Raw genomic sequence first — 20,485 nt, 5'->3', positions numbered from 1 at the left:
TCCCTGAAGATCTGCATTCATTCTTTTCTCTCTGTAGTAATCACATTCATTGTCATTCCTACAAATGCCACTTGAATGTCCCTAAAGCACCTCACATGCACCACACCCTAAAATGAACTCATCTTCCATCTCAATTTCCCGCAAACTACTCCTCTTTCTAAAAGACCCCTTACCAAACCAGAGCATAATCATTCACCTGAATGGTCAACCCTGATACCTGGGAGTAACTCCTGACTCCTTTTCCCTCAACCCTTACATCCAATTAATTCTACCAATTGTACTTCCTCAACAGTGTTCAGATTTGTCCACTGAAATCCATCCCACTTCCACCATCCAAGACCACTCAGAACACTGCATTTTAATAATCTCTAACTGGTCTCCCTCCAACCTCTTTATATTTCCATAGCAACCTATGTTTCTCCTTTAGTAACGTCTATTACAGTTCTTTAATCCAGTCTGCCAGTACAACGAGAGTCCACTATGTGTCAGGCACTGTAACAAAAGCTATGACAAGAGTAGTAAAGGAAACAGGTACATGCCCTCAGAAAGCTCTCTCTGGTCAGTAATTGCTTGCTCAGCATCCCTCTATCCCACTAGGCTAGGATTCATGACAACAGGGATGATGTCCGTCTTGTTGTAACCTCAGGGTCTAGCATAATAATGACACATAATGGGTGTTTAAAAATACGACTGAGCCTTTCCAGTTAGAGTCTGGAAAAAAAAAGACGACCTCCCTGCAAGAACATGTGTCTCACAAAGGACCTCCTTCATCCCTCTCCAGAAGAGAAGAGGAAATATAAGAAGAAGCACCTGGTACACAGAGTCAATTCCTACTTCATGGATGTGAAATGCCCAGGGTGCTATAAAATCACCACAGTCTTTAGCCATGCAGACAACACATTCTTAGGATGCTCTCTGCAAGCCTACTGGGGGAAAAGCAAGGCTTACAGGAGGATGCGCCTTCAGAAGGAAGCAGCACTAAAAGCACTATGAAGCAAGATGAGTGGGGGCACCATCCCAATAAACATTTTGAATACAAAAAAAAATAATATTAATATGTATACTGAATAAAATACTTAATTTCCAAATCTACATATATGCAGACTTTAAGTCTCTCTTACCTCCCCACTGTCAATGTCTCATTTTAACTGCCTGCTGGTTATTTTCCCTTGCATGACTCACCTCAAACACATTCCTTAAAACAGCACATCTCCTGTGATCACTATTTCTGAGTATTTTTTAAGTCATTGAAACTTATGAAGTCATGTTTCCATCTTCTCTCCTAGCCCTCCTCTTTCAGTTTGCTGTACAGTTTCTCCTCTGAACTCCCTCATCACCATTCTTATGCTGATTGATATTTCCTTCTCTGTGTCACAGAAGTTTATACACCTTTCCTATAAACTGGGTGTTCTAGTTTGCTAGCTGCCGGAATGCAATATACCAGAAACAGAATGGCTTTTAAAAGGGGGAATTTAATGAGTTGCTAGTTTACAGTTCTAAGGCCAAGAAAATGTCCCAATTAAAACAAGTCCATAGAAATGTCCAATCTAAGGCATCCGTCCAGGGAAAGATACCTTGGTTCAAGAAGGCCGATGATGTTCAGCGCTTCTCTCTCAAGCGAGAAGGCACATGGCGAACACAGTCAGGGCTTCTCTCTCAGCTGGAAGGGCACAGGGCAGACACGGTGTCGTCTACTAGCTTTCTCTCCTGGCTTCCAGTTTCATGAAGCTCCCCGGGAGGTGTTTTCCTTCTTCATCACCAAAAGTCCCTGGCTGGTGGACTCTCTGCTTTGTGATGCTGCAGCATTCTCTGCTCTCTCTGAATCTCTCATTCTCCAAAATATTTCCTCTTTTATAGGACTCCAATAAACCAATCAAGACCCACCCAAATGGGTGGAGACATGTCGTTCCCTTAATCCAGTTTAACAACTACTCTTGACTAAATCACATCATCCAGGGAGATGATCTGATCACAGTTTCAACCATACAGTATTGAATAGAGATTATTCTACCTTCATGAAATGGGATTTATATTAAAACACGGCTTTTCTTAGGGGGCATACTTCCTTTCAAACCAGCACATTCCACCCTCTGACCCCTAAAAAAGACATGTTTTTCCCATATACAAAATACATTAATTTCATAACAATATCAGAAACCCTTAAACCTCTCAGTAGCAATACAAATGAAGTTCAAAATTAAAGACAGTATAAAATCTCATCAAGTCAGTTACAGGCATGGTCTGTCCTAAGGCAAAAGTCTCTCCATTTGCTCTGGACCTTTGAAAACTCATAACAAGTTATTTGCTGCCAATAAACAAAGGAGGAACATTCATATACACATTTCCATAGGGAGGAAGGAACATAGGAGTCACCGGACCCATGCAGTTTCGAAAACCTGCAGGGCAAAGTCCATTAGATTTCAAAGTCTGAGAGTCACTTATCCTCAGGGCTTTAGAAAGCGGCAGTCCCACCCTTTTCAAGGGCCTGCTTTCAAGGGCCTGCGCAGAAGCCTGCCTCTCTCCAAATACAACCTTGGGGGACATTGGGGAGACCACCTTTTTCTCAGCTCCACCCTCTCCAAGCATCAGGGCTGCACCCGGGCTTTCTGCCATCTCCGGGGCACACACTCAACCCCTTCATGTGGTGGCAGCCAGGCTCTCCCCAAACCCCAAGGAATGTGCTTCACCCTCTCCAAGGCCTGAGGCGGCATGACTCTTCCACTACAACCAGGTGGAAGGCCCATCCTCTGCCTTTGGGGCAAACTCACCCTCTCCACGGGCTTGGGTGGGTCCGCTCTCCTGGCCCGAGGCTTCTTGACTTCAGACCTCAGCCTCCATGGTTTTGCCTCTGAAGTTACTTTTCCTCCAATGTGTCCCTTCTCTGAACCCCTCAGTCCAGACTGGCAGCGGCTCTGTTTATACAGGTCCCACAGCACTCTCGTCGGCTTTCTATGCAGTAGTGTTGAATCATGACCATCAGACATAAAGAGTTTCCACAAATCTTTCCTGGATAATTCTGGAAGGGCACATGGTGAATACGGTGTCATCATCTGCTAGTTTTCTCTCCTGGCTTCTGGTTTCATGAAGCTCCCCGGGAGGTGTTTTCCTTCTTCATCTCCAAAGGTTGCTGGCTCGTGGACTCTCTGCATCTTATGACTACATCATTTTGCTCTCTCTGAATCTCTCATTCTCCAAAATATTTCCTCTTTTATAGGACTCCAATAAATATGTATGGACCCTAGAAAAGCCATGTTTTAATCTAAATCCCATTTCATAAAGGCAAAATAATCCTATTCAATACTGTATGTTTGAAACTGTAATCAGATCATCTCCCTGGAGATATGATTTAATCAAGAGTGGTTGTTAAGCTGGATTGGGTGATGACATGTCTCCACCCATTTGGGTGGGTCTTGATAAGTTTCTGGGGTTCTATAAAAGAGGAAACATTTTGGAGAATGAAAGAGATTCAGAGAGAGCAGAGCAGAATGACATAGCCCCGAGAAGCAGAGTCTACCAGCCAGCGACCTTCGGAGATGAAGAAGGAAAACGCCTCCCAGAGAGCTTCATGAAACAGGAAGCCAGGAAAGAAAGCTAGCAGATGATGCCATGTTTGCCATGTGCCCTTCCAGATAAGAGAGAAACCCTGACCATGTTCACCACGTGCCTTTCCAGATGAGAGAAAAACTCTGACTGTGTTCGCCATGTGCCTTCTCACTTGAGAGAGAAACCCTGAAATTTATTGGCCTTCTTGAATCAAGGTATCTTTCCCTGGATGCCTTAGACTGGATATTTCTAAGACTTGCTTTAACTGGGATATTTTCTCAGCCTTAGAACTGTGTACTAGCAACCTATTAAATTTCCCTTTTTAAAAGTCATTCCATTCCTGGTATGTTGAATTCCAGCAGCTAGCAAACTAGAACAAGATCCAACAGGGAAATAACAAAGATTGAAACAGAACATTTGCAACTCCAAGAACATATTGACAGTGCCTACGACTGAAATGACAACAAGGAGAGGTTATAAAATCTCCAGTCCTGTAAGGACTAGAGGCACCATCAGCTACGAGGCTCTGGTTTTTGCCTGTAAGTTTCAAAGCTTTTAATTCTAAAGCATCATATATTCTTGTTCAGGGCATATCTTATGGTATAAAACTATAAATTTCAAAATTTTTTAAAGTGACCAACATTTCCTTAGTAAAATCTATGTAGAACCTACATCTGCTAACAAGGGTTCCCATTACTCGTTCTTCCATGGAAAACATTTTGAAAACTGGTTCTGAAAGCAGCTCAAATTACCTTTGTACTACCTCCAATGTGCATCATGAACAACATGAAATCATCAGGAACTAACAATAAGGGCCCTATGCCAGTGAACAAAGTTATTGCAAAAGTAATATAGACAGATGAACTGGGGCAGACATATATCTTCCTTCCATAACTCCCTTGGACACGAACTGTTCCATTTAATAATGTGGCACAGTGAGACAAAGCTGGAACAACTTCCTGAAGATGCTCCCATCCTTGAAAGACCAAGCAAGAAACCAGGATGGAATCAAGGAAAAGGTGATAGGGAGCAGACAAGCCACTTAAATCTGTTTCTCACCTGGGCTTCAAAACAAAGAAGAAACCAGACCTCTGAAATTCACATATTCCAGCCCAGCTAAGAGAATAGTAGAATCTATAGGAACTTACACCCCAAATTCTAGCAGTTTTATGTATTTGCATGGAATGACCTCCCCTCTGCAGATGCTACTTACTATAACGATGCTATATACTATCACCTAGTATAGGAGACAGAGGGATAATAACCCAAGAATCAAGTATCCACAAATCCAGAAAATATGCTGATTTTAAGAACATTTTCATAGACTTTCTACCTCTAAAGCACAATCACATAAATTCTATTTTATCTGCATATCCCTGAAAGGAATGATCTTTTCCCAACTAAACAGATGAAATAGCTGGTAAAAATTACTTTTAACTGAGATGATAAAACAAATAAGTCAGAAATCATACATGGGCTGTATCTGAAAATTTCCAGGACAATCCTTAAGTCCTGGCACAGCACTTCTGCAAAGTTTACAAGGTCCTAGAAACTGACAATGGTAAACTTGGACAGTATACATTTCATTTTCTCTGCCCAGCAGGAGTGAGATCCATTTAAAGTTAAGTGCAATCAAAGCCCAGAGAACTTTGCAGCAAAGTGCCAAGACAGCTGTTCAAAAAAGCCAATTAAATAGCAAGGGTGTGAAGAGCACTTAGCATTATTCAGAAAACTACTGCAGCAGAAATATCCTGGAGTTCAGGTAATAAAAAGAAAAGGGCACGGGTGAATAACTCAGGGACTAAAAATGAAAACAAAATTATGACACTTAGAGAGACAGAACTCCTCTCGAAGACTGTAGAGTAAAAGGTTAATGTCTAATTTTAGGACACAGCAAACTCAAGGAAAAAATCCTGAGCAGTGGATCCTTCTTTAATAAAAATTAGAATCACACTATTTAATAACATATAGTTAGAAAGCAATAAATAAATATGCAAAATGAAGAATACAATCCCCTACATGAAAAGAGGAAAAATAATGTTAGCTCCTGTTTGCTTCTGAATCTGCACAAGAGTTGGTACATTGCAAGAACTGAATGAATCTGATAAAATATAAATGATGACAGAATTATGACAGGTTTAACATATTAATCATAGGAGGAATTGCCAACCTTCATTTGTGATCATATTTGCCTAGAATTGTGTTCATTCCACAATGCACAATCATACCAAAAAAAAAAAAAACAAAACACCTACAAGCTCCAATAAACTGAATCCACATATAAATATAACTCATCCCAACTGTACAGGCTTTTATGACTGAAACCATCATTTAAGAAAGCAAACATTATTTCTTCCTTCTTTCAAAAAGAAAATGCCAGTAGTAAGAAAAAATATTTCCTATTCTGGAGCAATTTAATCTATCAACTATTACTTAAAGTCATTCACAAAATTTTACAGTTACTAGCATATGATAACAATCAGACAGCAAATGCACTGTTTTTCCTGAGCCAGTATATTGTGGAAACATATTTGATTGTTTACTCAAAATTCCTTTTTACAGGCAAAAGGAAGGCCAGTTCAGAGCAATACTTGCATGTTTCATTTCATTTTTTTGGAAAACTAAAAAATTATGAAAAACTTGAGAAATGTTAAAGCTGTAGAAAACATTTTAAACATCTTTTTCTGATTGTACAATGTATGCTAGTTGTAGAAAAACTGGAAAACACATATTATAGAGAAGAAAATGTTAAAAATCCATAATGCCAGCTCCAGTTAACTGATGGTTGTGGTTCCTTCCTCCCACATACATTTTGGCATCTGGTCAGATATTCTGTTCTTCACCCAACATTTTTGAAAAGTATGTTCCCTGTCATTAAAAAATTCACCGACAAAATAAAACACCTTCATCAATATCATTTTTTGTTGTTGTTGTTAACATGGGCAGGCACCGGGAATCGAACCCGGGTCCTCTGGCATGGCAGCAAGTATTCTTGCCTGCTGAGCCACCGTGGCCCGCCCAATATCATTTTTAATGACTGTGATATTTCATTGTAAAGATGTTCTATATTTAATTCTATCACTTTCCTATTATTGGATATTGAAGTTCCTGGGTTTTCACTATTTTACAACTATTACTGAGACAGATATCAAAGTGCAGAAATCTTTGTCTACGGTTTTAATCATTTCTTAAGGATAGATTTCCAAAAGTGAAATAACTGGGTCAGTTGTTATTAATAAACATTATTAAAGCACTTCAAAATAAACTGCCAAATAACCTTCAAAAAAAGTTTTGAAGGTTTTAAACTTCTAATTTAACTTCTGCCTTTTCTACTGTACTTCATGACCTTTGCATGTTATGGTTAAAAACTCTTTGGTAATCTGACAGTTCAAAATTGCTATCAACTTTTAATTAACCTTTCCTTATTAAGAAAATTCAATCAATTCTCCCCCAAATCTTTATCAAGCTTTTGTATTTGGAATTATATGAAATGTCTGTGTGCACTTTAACCATGCAGAGTTCAGCCCCCAATCAAGGTCAATCTGAGGCTAATGCAAAGTACAAGTTCCTCTCCGTCTTTTAGAAGCTGGTGTCTTGTCCCAGGTGAATGCTTGCTAGTGGCCTTCTCTGAAGAACAAGGTCAGCAAATACAAAAGCCAACGTGCAAATACTATGAAAGGTGTTTTCAGCATTGGTTTGTTTGTATTTGTAAGCTCCTGGCATTCAAGGAAATCTCTCTCATAACACCAGCTCGATAAAAACTCAAGAAACAGACAGCTCAGGGACTAAATTTCAGAATTAACACATTAAAATTTTAAATGTACAAACAACTAAAACAACAACACAAGAGAAAACAAAATATTAAATGTACAGTGAGCATCAAAGGATTACAAGGCAGCCAATGAAACAGGAAGTGATGACCTATCCAAAGAGGATAAAAATCAAGAAAGACATCAACAAAGATGGCCAGATGTGGGCATACCACATGTGTGGATTTGAAACTACTATACACCCCAGAAAAGGCATATTTTAATCCTGATCCAATTTTGGATTTGACTAGATTGTTTCCACGGAGTTGTGACACACTCAGTTATAGGTGTGACCTTTCAGTTAGATTATTTCCATGGAGATGTGACACACCCAAATGGGGTGTGGCCTTCTGATTAGATGAAGATGTGACTCCCCCCCTTTCAAGGTGGCTCTTGATTAGTTTCCTACAGTCCTTCAAAAGGGGAAACATTTTGGAGAAACCTCAGATGCAGATGCTTGGAGAACAGTTTCTTCAGAGCCGATAGAGACAGATGTTTGGAGATGCTTGGAGCACCAAGAGAGAGAGCAGATGCCTAGACATGGGCAGAGGCAGCAGACACTGCCATGTGCCTTCTCATGAGTTGCTAAACAAGCCAGAGGAGACAAGTGAAGTTCCACAGACACTTAGAGAGGAAACCACTGGCACTGGAGGCTGGAAGCAACACAACCAAACAAGGCCCAGCAGATGCTAGTTATGTGCCTTCCCATGTGACACACTTGTTTGAGTCAAGGTTATCTTTTTCTGGATGCCTTAGTTTGGACATTTTTCTGGCCTTAGAACTGTAAATTTGTAACACAAATTTCCTTTTTAAAAGCCATTCCATTTCTGGTATATTGCACTCCAGCAGCTTTAGACAACTAATACACCAAATAAGATTCTTAAAAAAATGTTCCTCAGTATGCTGAAGGAGATGAAGGAAAATATTTAAAAAGAACCAAAGGATATCAGTAAGAGAATGAATAAACAATATGAGAATCTCAATAAAGACACAGAAAGCTTTAAAAGGAACCAAATGGAACTACTTGAGTTGAAGACCACAATAAGTGAAATGAAAAATTCCCTACAGGGTTTCAATAGCAGACTGGAGCTGACAGAAGAAAAAAGTCAGTGAACTACAAGGCAAGACACTGAGTCACGCTGAGGAACAGAGAGAAAAAAGGAGTTAGAAAAAGTGAAAACAGCCTAAGAGACCTTGTGGGACACCATCAAATACACCAATATACACATTATGGTAGTCCCAGAAAGAGAAGAAAGAGAGATCAGGGCAGGAGTAATATTCAAAGAAATAAATGACAGAAAACTTAGCAAAACGTGAACATGCACAGTTGAGAAGTGCAATGTACATCAAATAGGATAAGCCTGAATAGAATACTCCCAGACGCATAAAAGGGCAAAAGTCAAATGAAAAGGAAAAGGAAAGTTCTGAAAGCTGCAAAAGAAAAGCAACATGTTATGGACAAGGGAGTACACATATAGTGCAGATTTCACATCTGGAACCATGCAGGCAAGAAAGCAGGAGGATGAAATACTTGAAGAGTTGAGAGAAAACAATTTTCAATCAAGGATTTTTACCAGGAGAGAATACTATTTAAAATTTAGGGAGATATTAAGACATTTCCAGCTAAACAAAAGTTGAGGGAGTTACCACCACTAAACTACCCTACAAGCAATACTAAAGGTAATTCTTCAGACTGAAAGAAAAGAACACTAGACAGTAGATTGAAATAACAGAATGAAATAAAGACATCGAGTAAAGGTACCCAGTTGGGTAGCCAAAAATACCAGTACTCCCATATTGTAATTTATAGTGTGTAATTCCACTTTTTACTTCCTCTAAGTTCAAAAATGTAAGTGTATAAATAGTAATAATAAATTTGTGATTTGAGAAGTATAATATATAAAGATATAATCTGTACCAACAACAACAAAATGGTGTGGAGAACAGAGGGTATAGAACAAGGCAGGTGTATGCAACTGATGTTAAGATGAACCAATCAAACATGATTTTTATAAACTTAGAATGTTAGACTTTTGCCCACAAAATAAACACAAAGAAAATATTTGAAAAAAATATATTCTGAAAGAAATAAGAAGGGACTCAAAATAGTACACACACACAAAATCAAATAAATATGAAAGTATGAATAAACAGAACTGAGGATTAAAAAAAGCACAAGACTTACAAAGACCACAGAGCAAACTGGCATGCAGCACTGAATTATCAGTAGTTACTTTACATGGAAACTCCCCAGTCAAAAGGCAGAGATTGGCAGAATGGATTTTTTTTAAAAAGCATGAACCAACTTCATGCTGCTTACAAGAGACTCACCTTAAATTCAAAGATATAGGTAGGCTAAAAATGAAAGGATGGAAAAAATGCACCATGCAAATAGTAACCAAAAGAGAGCTGGGGTAGTAACACTAATATCAGGTAAAATAAACTTGAAGTCAAAAACAATTATGAGAGGCCAAAAAGGTCACCATGTGCATATAAAGGGGTCAATTCAACAAGATACACTAACTATAAATATGTATACACCTAATGGCAGAGTCCCAAAATATATGAAGGAAATACTGACAAATATGAGCATAGAAAAAGATGGTTCTACATCAACAGTAAGAGACTTCAATACAACACTTTCAGTAATGGATAGAATATCTGGACAAAAGATCAGTAAGGAAATAGAAAACTTGAACAATACTCTACACCAACCAGACATAATAGACATAAACAGAACCCTTCATCCAACAGCAGCATAATGCATATACTGCTCTAGTGCACATGGATCATTCTACAGGACAGACCACAAGCTAGATAACAAAATAAGTCTCAATAAATTTAAAAACATAAAAATCACACAATGTATATTCTTCAAACACAATGGAATGAAGCCAGTGATTAATAACAGAAGGAAAAGTGGAAAATTCACAAATACGTGTAAATTAAACAACACCTCATAAACAGTCAGTGGGTCAAAGAAATCACAAGGGAAATTAGGAAATATCTTGACACAAAATAACACATACCAAAATTTATGGACTGTAGCAAAGGCAGTGCAGAGAGGCAGTGCTACTTATTTAAAAAGAAGAAGGATCTCAGAGACCTGACCTCAAAACTGGAGGAACTAGAAAAAGAAGAGCAAACTAAACCCAAAGGGAGCAGAAGGAAGGAAATAAAGATTGAAGCACAGATAAATGAAATGGAGAATTAAAAAAACAAACAAACCAAGAAAACCAGAAGAGAATCAACAAACCAAAACTGGTTCTTTGAAAAGATCAATAACATCAACAAACTCCCAGAAGACTGACTGACAGGTGGAGAGGGAGAGGGGGAAGGAGGGATGCAAATGATGAAAATCAGAAAATGAAAGAAGGGTGTTCAGTTTGTAACTGTCGTGTACCCCAGAAAAGCCATGTCCTTTAATCCTCACTCAATACTGCTGGGCAGGATCTTTTTTATTGTTTCCTTGGAGACGTGACCTACCCAATTGTGGGTGGTAACTTTTGATTGGATGATTTCCATTGAGATGCATCTCTACCCATTCAAGGTGGGGTTGCTTATGGGGCCCTTTAAGAGAGAACCATCTTTGGAAAAGCCCAGTGCCAATAGAGCCCACACAGCCAGAGACCTCTGAAAATGAAGAAGGAAAATGTCCAGTGAGAAACCTTATAAAATGAGAAGAGAAAGCTCGCCAACATTGCCATGTGCCTTTCCAGCTGATAGGGGTGTTCTGGGTCCATTGGCCTTTCTTGAATCAAGCTATCTTTCCTTAGATGCCTTAATTTGGACTTTTTCACTGCCTTAGAACTGTAATCTCGTAACTTAATACCTTTTAAAAGTCATTCCATTTCTGGTATATTGCACTCTGGTAGCTTTTACAAGCTAAAACCAGGGGACATTACTACTGATACCAATAGGATTATAAGATAATACTGGGCAGGCCACAATGGCTCAGTAGGCAGAGTTTTTGCCTGACACGCAGGGAACCCGGGTTCAATTCCCGACACCTGCCTATGCAAAAAAAAAGAAGAAGAAAATACTATGATCAGCAGCTGTAAACCAACAAATTACATAACCTATATGAACAAATTTCTAGAAACACACAAACAACCTATACAGATGCAAGAAGAAACAGAGCATCTCAAAAGACCAATAACAAGTAAAGATCAAATTTATAATCAAAAGCCTCACAACAAAGGAAAGCTTAAGACCAGATGGCTTCATATGTGAGTTTTACTAAACATTCCAAAAATAATTAAAACCAATACCATGCAAATGCTTGTAAAAAACTCAAGAGAAAGGAAAGCTTCTCATCTCATTCCAAGAGGCCAGAAACACTCTAATACAAAAATCTGATAAAGATACCACAAGAAAAGAAAATGACAAATATCATCTATGAATATAGATGCAAAAATCTTCAAAAAATACTAGCAAGCCAAATCCAATGTACAATAAAGAATTATACGCCATGACCATGTAGGATTTATCCCAGGTATGCAAGGGTGGTTTCTCAATTAATATACTATTCAGTATTATAACAAAGGGTTAAAAAAATACACATGATCATCTCAATTGGCACAGAAAAGGCATTTAATAAAATTCAGCTCCTGTCTTATTAAAAATACTTGGAAAACTAGAAATAGAAAATTTCCTCAACATAATAAAGAACAAATATGTAAAACCATAGCTAACATCATACTCAATGCTGTAAGACCAAAAGCATTCTCTCTAACATCAGGAATGAGACATGGATGTCCACTGTCACCACTGTTATTAGACATTATACTGAAAGTTTTAATCAAAGCAATTAGGCAAGAAAAATAAAAGGCATCCAAACTGAAAAAGGAAAAATAAAACCTTCCCTGTTTGTGATGACATAATCCTATATATAAAAAATCAAAAAAAAATCTATAAGAAGGCTACTAGAGCTAATGAACAAATTCAGCAACATAATGGGGTAAAAAAAAAATCAACATACAAAAATCAATAGTGTTTCTATATACTAGTAATGAACAATCTGAAGAGGAAATCAAGAAAAAAATCCATTTACAATAGCAACTAAAAGAATCAAATATCTAGGAATAAATGCAATCAGAGATGTAAAGAACTAATACATGGAAAACTACAAAACATTACTAAATAAGAATCAAAGAAGACCTAAATAAATGGAAAGTCATACCATCCTCATGGATTAGAAGACTCAATATTGTCAAGATATCAAATCTAACCAAAATGATCTACAGATTCAACACAATCCCAATCAAAATTCCAACAGGCTACTCCGCAAAAATGGAAACGTCAATCATCAAATTTACATGGAAGAGTAAGGGATCTTGAATAGCCAAAGCCATCTTGAAAAAAGAATGAAGTTTAAGAACTCAAACTTCCAGATTTTTAAACTTACTACAAAGTTACATTGGTCAAAACAAAATGGTACTGTCATAAAGGCAGACTTATATACCAATGGAATAGAACTGAGAGTTTAAAAATAGACCCTTACACCGATGGCCAACTTTTAACAAGAGTGCCAAGTTCACTCAATTAGGAAAGAACAGTCTCTTCAACAAATAATGCAGAGAACTGAATGTCCATCTGCAAAAAAAGAAAGAAAAAAAAAAAAGAGGGTGGACCCCTACCTGATACCACATACATAAAAAAAAAAAAAAACACCACAAACTCAAAATGGATGAAAGCCCTAAATATAAGAAATAAGACCATTGTACTCCTACAAGAAAACACAGGGAAGCTTCTCCAGGACCTCGTATTAGGCAACAGTTTCTTACACTTTACACCCAAAGCATAAACAAAAGAAAAACCAGATAAATGGGAACTCATCAAAATTAAAAACTTTCCAACTTAAGGGACTTTATCATGAAAGTAAAATGACAATCTACACAATGGGAGAAAATATTTGGAAACCACATATCCAGTAAAGGTTTAATATCCAGAATATACTTAAAAAGTCTTCAGCTAAACCACAAAAAGACAAACAACCCAATTTTAAAAATGGGGAAAAGACCTGTATAGACATTTGTCCAAGAAGATATACAAATGGCCGAATAGCACATGAAAAGATGTTCAAATCATTAGCTATCAGGGAAATGAAAATCAAAACCACAACAGATACCATTTCAAACCCACTAGAACAGCTACTTTTAAAATATATATATGTGTTAGAGAGGATGTGGAAAAGTAGTAACACTCATTCATTGTTGGTGGGAACATAAAATAGTGCAGTCACTGTGGAAAACCATTTGGCAATTCCTGAGAAAGTTAAGCACAGAATTACCATATGTCCCAGCGATCCCACTTCTAGGTATATATGTACAAGATTTGAAAGCAGGGACTCAAACAGGTTATTTTCCAGCTGACGTTCATAGCAGCATTATTTACAAATGCCAAAAAATGGAAGCAACCCAAGTGTCCATCAACCAATAAATAGATAAATAAAATACAGTTGTTCTAGTCTGCTAGGTGCTGGTATGCAATCTACCAGGAACGTAATGGCTTTCAAAAAGGGGAATTCAATGAGTTGGTAGTCTACAGTTCTAAGGCCAAGAAAATGTCCCAATTAAAAGAAGTCTATAGAAATGTCCAATCAAAGACATCCAGGGAAAGACACCTTGGTTCAAGCAGGCCGATGAAGTTCAGGGTTTCTCTCTCAAATGAGAAGGCACATAGCCTACACAGTCCGGGCTTCTCTCTCAGCTGGAAGGGCACATGGCGAACATGGCATCATCTGCTAGCTTTCTCTCCTGGCTTCCTGCTTCATGAAGCTCCCCTTCTTCATCTCCAAAGGTCGCTGGCTCGTGGACTCTCTGCTTCGTGGTGCTGCAGCATTCTCTGCTCTCTCCAAATCTCCTTCATTCTTCAAAATGTTTTGTCTTTTATAGGACTCCAGGAACTTATCAAGACCCACCCAAATAGATGGAGACATGTCGTCACCTAATCCAGCTTAATAACCACTCTTGATTAAATCACATCTCCAAGGAGATGATCTGATTAGTTTCAAACATACAGTATTGAATAGAGATTATTCTGCCTTTACGAAATGGGATTTTGATTAAAACATGGCTTTTTTAGGGTCCATACATCCTTTCAAACCAGCACAACAGTATATACATACAAAGGAATATTACTGAGCTTTGAAAAGGATGAAGTTGTGATATATGTGACAACATGATGAAGCTTGAAGATACTGTGTTGAGTGAAAAAGGCCATATACAAAAGAACAAACATTGTTATCACCTCAATGATATGAAATAATTGCAATAAGCCAATTCAGAGTCAGAAGCTAAAATACAGGTTACCAGGGGCTGGCTTGACAGTAGGAAATGGAGAGTTAATTCTTAATTGGTACAGAGTTCCTGTTTTGGATGATGGAAAAGTTTTAGTAATGTACACTGGTGATGGAACACAACATTTTGAATGTAATTATCTCCAGGAAATTATATACCTGAATATGTTTAAAAGAAGAAATTTTAGGTGGCATACATGCTGGTAGAATAAAAATTAACAACAACAAAAAGTAGGACTGTATAACTCATACAGTGAACCGTAATATAAACTATGGTTCATAGTTAATAGTACAATTATAATAATATTCTCTCAATTATAACAAAGGTAGCACATCAATGCAAAATGCCAAAAAAAAAATGGGAACAAGTATATCGGAACTCTGAATTTTCTGCATGATATTTCTGTAAACCTACAATCTCTCTAATAAAAAAAAAATCAATCACGCATTTATTGAACTTTTACCATATACCTCAATACCAGGCACAGTGCTAAGCACTCATGACTGTGTCAAAAGAAACAGATAGAAATCTGATGGCAGGAGATTCAACTCTGGTCTGAGAGCAGGGGAGTACTGAGAATAATACTGGGATCTAGAAGTCAGCCCTACCTAGTTGAAACCTCAATTATACCTCTTAACTGTTATTAGGCTTGTTACTTTACTTCCCTGAATCTCAATCTCTCCATCTCTAAAATAGGTTAAATAGGGCCTCCTTCAAAATGTGGCAGTTAAATAATATAAATAATACATAAAGTATTCTGCCTGGCACACAATCAATATTCAATAATGGATTCCACAAATCATTGTGATTCAACAATCATTAAAAACGAAAGTTTCTGTCAATTAACCAGTGAGTTGGAAACTGTCAGTATGCCTATAAAATAATCCATAACTATGAGTGCAGCTGTAATAGCTTGAATGCAATGTCAGTCAAGTTAAATGCTTTTCGTCAGGGTATACAAAGCCCTTCAAAGTGTTGCTCCCATCTCTCTTGAGACCTATCTCCCACCACCTTTATAATCTTTATTGTAGCCCTATGTCTCCATCAGCCTGAGTGCTGACAAATAAAAGGTGAGATCTGGACAGCAACCAAAGTAGTATCAAGTAAAGGTCAATGTAGGAAAGTAGGTTCTTCAGCTGCAATCCTGGCAATATACTCTGGTACTGGTGGAGAATGAAAAGAAGTTATACACACAACATGACAGGGGGAGAGGAGGTTGGCAACACAGCAAGGTTCCCAAGCCAAGAGTATGAATGTCAGCACGAGTTATTTTTAGGTTAAGTGTTCCTAAATCTGCTTGTAATCCCCAAGTCCTTAGGTCTGTTTCTAAAGCGAACCTACTTCAACCAGCACCATCCTTCACAATTCACTGACATTCTGCATTTATTTCAAAAGAATAGATTGAAAAGCGATTAAATATAATCAGTTTTATCAGAGAAAAAAATAAACATGGAATAACCACATTACCAAAGCCTAACAAATACTGTCAATGGCAATATCTAAACAAGAAAATAAAGCATTAACCATAAATAACTACTAAAAGCATAGTTTAAAAGTAAACAATAGTTCAGAGTTGAAATTTCCCCTACCTGATACACAACAAAGTATACGATATTGTGTATACACAATACAATTTTTTGCATACGATAAAAGAGCACATTTGACTGGGCCTGCTTTGAAGCATATTATCTGTGAATCAAGGAGGCCCTTTCCTATGTGTATTGGCTGAAAAGTTTGTCAGTGCTTACATAACCAATCATCTTAGCTAGCGCACCAGTGGAATCCATAGCCTTTTTCCCTACTGGTTCCTGTGACAAGACATAAGCAAAGGCAAAGTGGTAACCTTCCTTGTAACCTCACAATCTGATCTATGCTTTGACCAAGCTTACTTCTGTGCTAGTAATAACTATGGGTGGGAGGGGGGACGGGATGGGGGGGGGGAACCTAAACTATCAACAACTTATGTGCTAGAGAAAACAGTATCTATGCTCCTTGTGGTTATTGATTAAAGAGTCCAGATTTGTGTTCAAGTCCTGGTTCTACTCCATCAAGTCCTGGTTCTACTCTATGTGTAGGCATCTTTGCCAAATAGTGTCCTAATAGGCAAAATAAAATAACTGGATTAGGAAGCTTTAAGATTCCTTCCAACTCAAATCTAATTCAAGATCTGATCAATGTTAAGATTAAAGGTCTCCCTCGTGTTGCTTCTGAATGAGGGATGAGACAAACCTTTAAAGAAATGATGCCTCAAATGATAGGATTATAGGTTTTTAAGTTTGAAAAAAGTATTCAGTGAAACAGACTTGAAATCTGTGCCTAGTGATTGATGCAAACTACAAGCTGAATACAGTGACACGACCACAGAATTGTTACTGGGTCCCAGCAGCTTCCTATCAGGCATTCTTCCAGGTAGTTGCTTTCTCAGAAAGCAGTCTATGGAGCTCCAAAATAATTCCAATAACACTACTACCAACTGTCATTAAGACATGAAACTGCTTATCCTTCAGGCATATACTATGCTTGACTGATTTCTACTTAGCAACACCAGTTTCAACGACTGGGTACCAATACTCCAAATAAAAAACTACACTTTAAAAATAGCAATAGCACAATAATTTCAGAATCTGAGACCTAGTGACCATGTCCAAACCCTTTATTTTACAGAAAAGCATTACTTTCACTTGTAAACAAGCCTCTCATCTCTTTTAATTTGACACTCAAAAAATGAAAAAATTAGCTTACTTCAAGGAGAGGTTCTATCTTTAAAATGTGTGCTTAACATGTTGGAAATGTATTCTATACACATAATTTCTGAGATGTACCATTGTTCACTGCATTATCCCAACAATTTTGGTGACTGGCCACCAAAGGACACAAAATGATCACTACTGTTTCCCAGCGTACCACCAATTGGCACCACACTTTTATTCAATCAGAGAAAATGTACCATAACAAATACTAACAACAATGATAGGTAATTCAAACATTTCACTTCCAATCACACATGAAATCTGCATTCTTAACTACAAAAAACTACAAAGTGGCTCATCCTGGTTCAACACTAATTTTAAAAGACACGAGTTTTCTGTATCGACTCTATGATGCTAGATAACCCTAAAACATACTATTTCTTTTAATTTCATAAGCTGCTTACAGTACTAATTTCACCATTAAATTCCACCTATTACACCTTAACTTTCGAGAATAGGCCTTTATCCCTTAATCTTTGTTTTCTCAAAAGCAAAAGACTAGAGAAGTGCTAGTCATAAATATTCACTGAAATAAACAAACGTGAATTTAGAAATAATAAATTGGCAATAATAATGATGATGATCACATTCCTCTGGCAGAGAGGGAGAAAATTAAAATATAAACTGCTGACGTTTATTGGACGTAAAGTCCGAAAACATAAGTTAAAGATACAAAACACAGCGTAAAGATAATAAAAATCCACCTCACACAAAAGCATAAACAAGTAAAAGTAATCTTTACATCCAGATTATTTTAAGAGTTTCCACAGGAGTACCTCCACCTTTCTAATACCATGAACTGATTCCTCTTCATACACCACTAGACACAATGTGCACGTGAGGCTAACCTGGGAAAAAGTGGCCCATATGCACAAACACAACAAAAGACAATTCGAAAAAGAAGTTAGTTGGGAACTCTTAAATTTTATCAGCTGATTAGGAACATATGTGCAAGTGTTTAAAATGTCTACAGTAAGGAATACTTACTCAAAAGAGTCCTTACTCTAAACGAATCTCAAATCATACATCAGCATGCCTCTCTCCAAGATCAGGAGGTTCCCTAGTCTGCACATATCCATATGGGGCACTGGGTTTTAAGTCACATTGCGACTATCTGGGTCGTTTAAAAATGGGTCATTAGCAGTACTGTAGTATCCTGACTGTGTCCAGAGTGCAGAAAAAGCCTCCAATACCCAGATCCAGCAAACTCCAGAGGACGGGTGGTAACCCCTGGGAAGCTGGCTCAACACGCCGAGGTGGGAACCCTAACCCGGCACTCTAAGCAACCTAAAGCAGGTGGTCCGGCAGCCACACCCTGGGCATCCACGCCTCCCGCGTTCCCCCAAGGCTCCTCCCTCACCCGGAGCACTTACTTCAACCACCGCGGACGAGTTTCGGACGCGGAGACAGTCCAGCCCTTGGGGCTTCGCGGGCCGCGCGCGGGGAAGGGAGGGCTCTGGGCTGCGCTCCAGCAAGTCCCACTAGGCTACGTAACGTCGTGGGGAAAGAGCTCGGACTGGGAAGTCCCACGGGCCTAGGCTACCACCGGGTCTGCCACTTAACGGGCCCTGCGTTCTTCGCCTCCAACCGCTCGGGCCTCAGTTTCCCCGTCTGTGCAACGAGGCTCACGCCACCCGCACCCCAACCCTGCTCAGACAAAGCCGAAACGAAACTAACTCCGCGGGTCGCAGGCACTTCCTGGCTCTCCTCAGCACCCCCGCCCCCCGGCCTGCCCGGCCGCCCCGGCCGCCCCGGGCGCACGACCCCCGGAGGGCGCGCCGAGCCCGCCGCCGCTCCCAACGCCCCCGGCCGGCCACTCACGGGTAGGCATGGCGACTCCGAGCCGCGCTCGCCGCCGCGGAGGCTCAACGGGGCCGCGCAGGACGCGCCAACCGCACCATGTCGGGCCGCCTAGGCCGGGACGAGGCGAAGGGCGAAGGGCGCAGGGCCTCCGGAGGAGGGAGGAGGACGGAGGGCGGAGGGCGGAGGGAGCACCGCGCGGCCCGCGGCTCACGCAGCGGCGCCAGCGACAGCCGCCACCGCCGGCCCAGCGGCGCGCCGGAGGAGGCGCGGGGCGTCCCCACGCCCATGACGTCAGCGCGCCCCCGACGTCCCGCCCCGCCCCGCCCCGCCCGGAAGGCCGGCCCCGCGGGGACTCGGCGGGGCTGGGGTAGGGTGCGGCGGGGGGTGGTCCCGGGACAGTCGCCGGGAACGACCTCCAGGGTTTTCTCTGTATTTTCGGACCCTAACGAGGGGCGCGACGTTCGTTTTCGTGAACCCGTTTGAAGGCTGTCAGCTGCATTTGTTTCTCCCGGTGGCATGGGTCGGTGATGCTTTGGGCCCCTCCTGTCAGGGGCCTTGTCCTTTCCCGAGCGCGTTAACGGGCGGTGTGTCCTGCACTGTCTGGCAGCTTGATATACTGGGGACGCGCTGAGGGCACTCGGCGTAATGGCTGCGCAGTTTTGAGAGGTCGGAAAGTGTGATTTCCTCTCGCTCTCCGGTGACTTTCGGAGAGACTTTACGCCCCAGAGCTCCTGTGCTCAGGAGAGGCCCGCTCTGTCCGCGCTTGCCCACCGCACTTCTCCAGCCCCTGCGTACGGTTGGTGATCGCCGGGCACACCCCGGGCACTTAGAGCATTCCGCCGAGCGCTACCCTGCTGTGGGGAGGCTGCGTGTGGAAACAGAAAGAAGCCACGTTGGACTGAATAGGGCTTCTCAAAGTAAAGTTCCCGTCCCCACCCTGTGCCACAGGACCTGGGGGCTTGTCAAAGTGCAGCTTCCTGGAACCCCTGCTAAACCTACTGAGGTGCCCTAAGTGAGGGTCATACAAATACGTGTTTACATTTGAGAGCCTCTGCCCTAGAGAGTGGTGACGGGGTTCTGGTTAAGAAATGATGTCATCGTGCAGTGCTGAAAGGAGAAGCTGAAGCTGAGGACTAAAACAGGGAAAGCTTGGGGGAATTAGTCTTAACGTGGACTTGGGAGGAGGCAGAGCTTGAATTAGTAAGACCTGGGAGGCCTTAAGGAAGCCGGGAGAGGGCAGGGGGCACCTTAGTAAGTCTCAGAAACTGGTGAGAGGTGT

The 20,485-nt window shown here is 40.2% G+C and overlaps 1 protein-coding gene and 1 pseudogene across 3 annotated transcripts in view; one reads left to right on the top strand and one right to left on the bottom strand.

Moving 5' to 3' along the window:
- Positions 1-19,352, bottom strand: part of EFR3A (EFR3 homolog A) — a 163,400-nt gene extending 144,048 nt beyond the window's left edge. The window contains exon 1 of one of the 3 annotated variants that reach the window (XM_077167678.1): positions 19,225-19,352. In XM_077167678.1, coding sequence (XP_077023793.1) covers positions 19,225-19,234 — 10 coding nt within the window. In that variant the 5' untranslated portion in view covers positions 19,235-19,352. Of the gene's footprint in view, positions 1-2,768; positions 3,535-18,776; positions 19,099-19,224 lie in introns of those variants that run through there. The other 2 variants (XM_077167679.1, XM_077167681.1) reach the window with 2 other exon arrangements.
- On the top strand, positions 745-1,035 carry LOC143689061 (small ribosomal subunit protein eS27 pseudogene; annotated as a pseudogene).
- Positions 19,353-20,485: the final 1,133 nt, after the last annotated feature.

Source organism: Tamandua tetradactyla, chromosome 6, assembly GCF_023851605.1.
Source record: "Tamandua tetradactyla isolate mTamTet1 chromosome 6, mTamTet1.pri, whole genome shotgun sequence".
NCBI classification, from domain to species: domain Eukaryota; kingdom Metazoa; phylum Chordata; class Mammalia; order Pilosa; family Myrmecophagidae; genus Tamandua; species Tamandua tetradactyla.
Note: the sequence above shows the minus strand (reverse complement) of the source record. Positions and strands in the feature narration are given on the sequence as shown.